Source organism: Drosophila obscura, unplaced genomic scaffold (genome assembly GCF_018151105.1).
Source record: "Drosophila obscura isolate BZ-5 IFL unplaced genomic scaffold, ASM1815110v1 contig_31, whole genome shotgun sequence".
In the NCBI taxonomy this organism is placed as follows: Eukaryota; Metazoa; Arthropoda; class Insecta; order Diptera; family Drosophilidae; genus Drosophila; species Drosophila obscura.
Genome location: NW_024542819.1, coordinates 615,395 through 622,948, shown reverse-complemented (window position 1 = coordinate 622,948; position 7,554 = coordinate 615,395). Strand labels below are relative to the sequence as shown.

The following is a 7,554-nucleotide window of genomic DNA, read 5'->3' as shown; positions in this document are numbered from 1 at the left end:
GCCTCCACGATGGACTCCAGACCTAGGTCCTTTTCCACCTTGCCTGCCTGCAGGGTATGCGCGTCCTTGTCTTCGGGGTGGCGCTTTTTGAGTCGAAGGTAGACACTGCCTACGCCCCATGCCATCTTCCCGAATCTCGGGTAGAGGATGTCCTCTGCCTCCTTGTTGATCTGGATGATCATGTGCTGGCCCCCCTCATTGGGTAACGGGCTACCAGCGTGGAAGATCTTCCAGTCAGCCGTTGGCACCTCTGTATTCTGCCTCTGGAGGAGTTTCAGTGCTCGGTCTCCCTGGACTGCAATGGGGAAGAGCACCTTCGCCTTTGGGATGGAAGGGATCATCTCCCTGTCCACTACCTCCAGCTTGGCCCCCTCTCACAGAGCTTCCAATTTGGGCACCACTTGCAACAGCCACTTCCTCGTCGGGTCATCATTACATTTGAGGATCTTTACCCCGTTCAGCCATCCCGCACCGTCGAAGGTGGGCATGGAAGCGTCCGGCGCGTCCTCCAATCGCGCGAAAAGGCAGTCGACCAGCTGGGCGTGTACCTGTTTCCACTGCGCCGCCGTCATCTTTCCATTTTCGTCGCTGCGGTCGATCAGGGCCACGATGAGGTGCCTCTTAGACACGTCGCTCACCTTGGCCTTCTTCGTCTTCGTGGATTGAGGGATAACCACCTTGGGCCCGCGTTGCCGCTTGCCCGCCGGAGTGTCCTTGGCACTCTCGATCGAGCGTTGCCTTTTGGTGGCCATCATCTCCTCAACCCTATTGGCGAATTCGCTCTTCGTCGCCTTCATCTGAGGCAGCTGCGCGTAGTGGAGATGCCCCTCTTCTACCTTTTGCTCAGCCCAGGATAGTTTGGACTTCTCCTCTTGGGAGATGTCCTCTTTGCCTTGTAGCCGGCTTTGGATTTTGAGGGCCGCCTTGTATTGGTGTGGGATGCGGTAGTGATAGGGTATTGCCAAGGAACACCAGAAGCGGGAACACCATTAATCCTCTGTCTCTACGCTAAAATATCGATAGGAGATGCGGACTCAGTTGCAACGTGAGAAAAAGAGTGGCAACGTACCGCCCTTTGCAGTCGCTGCCGCAATCTCGTAGAAGACACAACCCTTTTGCTAAAATCTAAGTCGAACGGAATAAACTATATATCTTTAAATAAACCGCTATAGTTCTTAAAATCAAACTAAGGACTCTGCAAATTTGGGGGCTCAACCAGGATTATAGCCTACCATTCGACCAAGATTGAGTTTAATTTTCGGAAAAGAACGTGAAATTCAAAGACAATTCGCAAAGAAAAGGCTGGAGAGGTCGGAAAGTCGTCATAAGCAAATTGGTGGGAGTGCGACAAAGACAACAGCAGTGTGACAGCGAGGCACCAAGAATTTCATCAGAGAGACGCGCAATTGCAAGCAACGAGGCAAGGTAAAGCGCACAGGCAGCGAGGAGCGGCGACTCATCCATACACAAGGTGCTGGTAAAGAGCGGAATAGTCAAAAGCAGCGGATCGTGCAGAGAGTCTGGAAGCAGGGCAGGAGATCAAAAGGAGATCGTCGACACGTGCTGGAGAACTTGGACAAGCAGCATCTCGTGGACACGTGGTGCAGGCAGGGGAGAATCAGAAGCAAGATATTGGATCTGGTTGCGTCATCGGAGCGTGTGTGCAAGAACGTGTAGGCTCAGGGCTGGTGCACGGATTTTTGCAACAGACGAAGACGACCAGAAGGTTCCAGTTGAGTTTGGAAGTCTTCAAAGTGTGTGTGACGCTACCGAGAGCGGCGTACACGAGAGAGAGCGGGACGGCAGCTAACATCGTCGAGACAGAGCGGGACGGCAGCTAACATCGTCGAGAGAGAGCGGGACGGCAGCTAACATCGTCGAGAGAGAGCAGGACGGCAGCTAACATCGTCGGGACGGAAAGACAAGCCAGACTGGTGACGGAGTGTTGCCAGAAAGTTTCGTATTGTATGCAAGGGGCTTCAAGGGTTAACATTGTTATCGATTGCTAAAAAAAAAAGCATCGTGATAGTGGACAGGGCTGTTATTATATTTATATTTTGTGGGGAAAAACTAGATTTAAACAATCATTTGACATTGTATTTCACTAAATTTCCTACAGGTTAAATTTGTATAATGGAGAGAAGCGAGATCTTGGCATTGCGAGTTGAAGAGTTGCGTCGGAAGTTGTCGGAGTTGCAATTGAGTACGACTGGATTAAAAGTGGAATTGCAACATAGATTATTGACACACTATGAAGGAAATGTCGATGGTGAGTCAGAGACGGAGGATGGTGGTGAAGACAATATATCGGTGACATCCGCGGCAACTGCTTTTAATCAGCAAAACAGAGCAGGGTGGCATCAAGGACTAGGAGTTGAGAGGCAGGGTAGATCGTGGTTCACTCTTAAAGATGTCGAGGGCAGTGTAACTCAGTTTTCCGGATCGAAGTCTCCAGATATCACTTCCGCTGAAAAATCACCTGAATTCCATTCCGGGGTGCCACAAAACAATTTTTCAGCGGAATCAAAATCTCGCACAATTTATCCAGCGATTTGATTAGGTTAGGTTAGGTTAGGTTGTTCCGGACGGCCCTCACGGGGCCACGCATGGGCCAATATGGCCCTTAGTTGTCCGGATTGGTGCGTATGGACCTTCTGAGTGTTTTTTACGCGGTTTCGAAATCCGTGAGGATCGAGGAGAATTTTGCAAAGGCAAGGAGTTCCGCTGGCGTCCTCTTGGATGCATCTTCCAGCGATGCCAGTACCGGGCTGCCAAGATGTTTGTTTCTTGCCCTTGAGAGGGCCGGGCATTGGCAGATTAGATGTTCCAGGGTTTCGATAGCCCCAGATTCATCACATTTCCTGCACTTGTTACTGTTGGTGATGCCTAGTTTGACTGCATGTGCTGCAGCCAGGCAATGACATGTAATCTATTATATATCTATTATCATCCTACAGTCCTTCCGTGGTAGGTGCAGTAGGTATTGGCTGAGTTTACCATTGCTCTCCTTGCACATGGTTTTCGCGATCTTGCAGTTGGTGGTTCTCCTCCACCTGCTGCTGGCCTGTATGTGTACCTCCCTCTCTAGATCGCTTTGAAGCGCTCTGAGGGAGACAGGCACGTTCTCAGTCCTGTCGTTTGCCAGCCCGACGCCTTCCTTAGCCAGCACGTCTGCTGTCTCGTTGCCCTCGATGCCCTGGTGGCTGGGAACCCAATAGATCCGCACTGACTTTGTCGTGCTTAGGAAATCTAATGCCTCCCTGCTTGCCAGGACATTTTTGGAGCTGACCGCTGACGACTGCATGGATCTTATCGCCGCCTGGCTGTCCACGAACAGGTTGACCACATTATGTGGGCGTTCCGTACATCAAGCAACCTCCGCCGCTTTCCGTATGGCAAAGACTTCTGCCTGGAATATGCTGCATTGGTCCGGTAGCTTATAGGACAGCCTTATTTCAGGGTCTGTACAGTATATGCCCGCACCTACGCCTCCCTCCATCTTGGAGCCATCCGTGTATATGTTTAGGTGTTCATTCTGATCCCAACTTTCTTTCCAGTCGTCGGGTTCGTGTATCGCTGTTTTGACGTCCAGGCAAGTTCGGGGGATCATGTAGTCAGATATACTGATCATGTCTCGGCCTATTGAACTGTGCCCGAATCCTTGCAGCGACATATTGCCTGATGCGACTAGGCGTTGTGCTGCCTTACCAGCAGTCAGTTTAGCGTGGATGTCCAGGGGGTCAATTCCGAGTATTGTTTCGAGTTCTTTTGTTGGGGTTGACCTCAGCGCCCCAGTGATGCAGAGCAGTGCCTGCCGCTGAGTTCTATCCATCAGCTTGTTGTAGGTTTTCTTTTCTGTAGCCTGCCACCACACTAAGACTCCGTACAGCAGAGTCGGTCGCACTACCGAGATATAGATCCAGTGCATTAGTGCAGGTGATAGGCCCCATGTGCTGCTAAGCATCTTCTTGGATGCATATAGCGCAATGGTGGCCTTCTTCACCCTTTCCAATACATTGGGTCTCCATGTCAGCTTGCTGTCCAGTACTATGCCGAGTTATTTGACTTGTGTTTTTGGGGAAAGCCTGGTTCCGTCAATTTTCGGGGGGATTCATGCCGGTACCTTGTACCTCTTGGTGAAGAGGATGAGGTCCATCTTGTCCGCGTTGATACTGAGTCCTACTTTTCCCGCCCACTCACATATCTCCCTGAGTGTTGATTCCATTATAGAGCTGAGGCTCGATAGGCATACTCCCGTAATAATTATGCTTATGTCGTCCGCATAAGCTGTTATTTTTGGGGCTCTCCTCTCGAATCTCATTATCAGGTCGTCGACCACCAGATTCCATAGGAGGGGCGACAGGACCCCATCCTGAGGTGTGCCTCTGTGTGCCCCTTTCACCATGGAAGCGGTGCCCCACTCTGAGTACACCCGTCTACAACTTAGAAGGTTCTTTATCCAGAGGTTGATTGCGGGATGTGTGTTGATCGCTTCTAGGCGGTCCATTATCGCGCTCGTATTCACTTTGTTGAATGCTCCGGATATGTCTAAGAACACTCCTAGAGCATACTTATTATTTTTGAGGGCATTTTAGATGGGGGCTACTAGCGAATGCAGTGTCGTCTCTACCGATTTCATTTTGGTATAGGCATGCTGGTTGGTTGACATCCGCCCACCTACATCGTTTCTGATGTGTAGATCCAACAGCTTTTCTAGTGTTTTGAGTAGAAAAGAGGTGAGGCTTATCGGTCTGTAGTCATTGGGGCTCATATGGCTGCACTTTCCTGTCTTTGGAAGGAAGACAATCCTCGAGGTCCTCCATTGAATAGGGATATAGCCCGTGCTCAGGCAAGCTGAGTATATTGCCGAGAGCCATGGGGTGATCACGTCTTTGGTCACCTGGCTGGAAATATACCGTCTCGTCCAGGTGCTTTTGTACCCACAAAGGAGTCTATAGCCCAGTGGATTCTCTTAGACGATATGAGATCTGTTGGAGGGTGCTGTTCCTCAGTTGCTAGGTCCTGATGCTCTGTAACGTCAGCGACCTCGGTGCATCCTGGGAAGTGGGCTTCCATTAGTGCTGTTAGGGCTTCTTCGCTGCCCTCAGTCCATTGTCCATCATTTCGTTTCAGCTGACTCTGTATGGTGGGTTGCTTTGATAGCAACTTCCGGAGTCTGGCCGTTTCTGGGACTTTCTCGATATTGGCGCAGAAGTTCCTCCACGAGTTTCTTTGTGCCTTGCGTATTTTCTTCTTTTAATCCCTGAGTAGGGTTTTGTATTCCTCATTGATTATCTCGTCGTTCGCCAGTTTGGTGATTTTGAAGAATTCTTTGAGGTTATTTCTTTGAAGCGATAAGTCCCGGTTCCACCACAGTGGTCTGGTTCTCTTTTTCGTTCTCGAGGGTGGGCATGCTGCGTGGTACGTATCCAGTAGCTCCTTGGAGAGGGTCTCTAGGGACGTTTCTTTTTCTTCCGGGGATATCACTGTGCCCGGACGAGTCGCGAGCTTCGAGGTAACTGTCTTTTTAAACATTTCCCAGTTTTTGTTCCGGGGGTTTCTATAGACAGTTATCTTCGGAGAGTGCTTAAATTCGCACTTAAACTGAATGTACTTGTGGTCTGAGAAGGACTCTCCAGCCAGATACCAAAGTACTGTTCCCCGTTACGAGTGTTAGATCTAGTACGTTAGACGAGGTGGGGCCTACGAAGGTGTGCATCCTCCCCCACGTTTGCTACATCTAGGTTAGTGGATAGTATAAAGTCTAGAAGTACTCACCTCTTTCGTTGATATCGGGGCTTCCCCACACGCTGTGGTGGGCATTGGCGTCCGTACCAACTATGAGTTGCTGGTCTTTCGGACTGGCTTCCGCCACCAGACTCCTTAGCTCCTCCGGTGGAGCTGGCCTGTCGTGTGCCATGTAGCAGGATGCTACCATAAGGCGCTTGTCCTTGCTTTCAAGCATCACCGCAGCCAGGTCTTCAGTGCAGTAATGAGACATAAGATAAGCATGGATGCCCTTTCGTACAAGTACGGCGGTTCTGGTCCTGCTTACCGATGGTGGGTAGAAAAGATTGTAGTTGGAGGACTTTAGCCCGGCCACAGCATTGCCGGAGGCAATCCATGGCTCCTGGACCAAAGCTATGTCGACGGGCCCTTGCTCCAAGGCAATGAGGAGCTCCGCCGACGCGACCTTGCTTTTATGCAAGTTGAGCTGCAGCACTCTCAATGTCATGGGAGGCTGGCTCAACTGCACACGGCGGGTTAACTATTATAGTCAGGTAACCGTCCTCGTCCTCTGCGGCATCAGAGTCGTCCAGCGCAAGATCCTGGGCGGCCTCCACGATGGACTCCAGACCTAGGTCCTTTTCCACCTTGCCTGCCTGCAGGGTATGCGCGTCCTTGTCTTCGGGGTGGCGCTTTTTGAGTCGAAGGTAGACACTGCCTACGCCCCATGCCATCTTCCCGAATCTCGGGTAGAGGATGTCCTCTGCCTCCTTGTTGATCTGGATGATCATGTGCTGGCCCCCCTCATTGGGTAACGGGCTACCAGCGTGGAAGATCTTCCAGTCAGCCGTTGGCACCTCTGTATTCTGCCTCTGGAGGAGTTTCAGTGCTCGGTCTCCCTGGACTGCAATGGGGAAGAGCACCTTCGCCTTTGGGATGGAAGGGATCATCTCCCTGTCCACTACCTCCAGCTTGGCCCCCTCTCACAGAGCTTCCAATTTGGGCACCACTTGCAACAGCCACTTCCTCGTCGGGTCATCATTACATTTGAGGATCTTTACCCCGTTCAGCCATCCCGCACCGTCGAAGGTGGGCATGGAAGCGTCCGGCGCGTCCTCCAATCGCGCGAAAAGGCAGTCGACCAGCTGGGCGTGTACCTGTTTCCACTGCGCCGCCGTCATCTTTCCATTTTCGTCGCTGCGGTCGATCAGGGCCACGATGAGGTGCCTCTTAGACACGTCGCTCACCTTGGCCTTCTTCGTCTTCGTGGATTGAGGGATAACCACCTTGGGCCCGCGTTGCCGCTTGCCCGCCGGAGTGTCCTTGGCACTCTCGATCGAGCGTTGCCTTTTGGTGGCCATCATCTCCTCAACCCTATTGGCGAATTCGCTCTTCGTCGCCTTCATCTGAGGCAGCTGCGCGTAGTGGAGATGCCCCTCTTCTACCTTTTGCTCAGCCCAGGATAGTTTGGACTTCTCCTCTTGGGAGATGTCCTCTTTGCCTTGTAGCCGGCTTTGGATTTTGAGGGCCGCCTTGTATTGGTGTGGGATGCGGTAGTGATAGGGTATTGCCAAGGAACACCAGAAGCGGGAACACCATTAATCCTCTGTCTCTACGCTAAAATATCGATAGGAGATGCGGACTCAGTTGCAACGTGAGAAAAAGAGTGGCAACGTACCGCCCTTTGCAGTCGCTGCCGCAATCTCGTAGAAGACACAACCCTTTTGCTAAAATCTAAGTCGAACGGAATAAACTATATATCTTTAAATAAACCGCTATAGTTCTTAAAATCAAACTAAGGACTCTGCAAATTTGGGGGCTCAACCA

The 7,554-nt window shown here is 51.3% G+C and overlaps 1 protein-coding gene across 1 annotated transcript; it reads right to left on the bottom strand.

The window, feature by feature from the left end:
- Positions 1 to 6,710: 6,710 nt before the first annotated feature.
- Positions 6,711 to 7,133, bottom strand: LOC121404674. Its single transcript, XM_041594668.1, has one exon. It carries the CDS (start codon positions 7,131 to 7,133, stop codon positions 6,711 to 6,713), a length of 423 nt encoding a protein of 140 aa, XP_041450602.1.
- Positions 7,134 to 7,554: the final 421 nt, after the last annotated feature.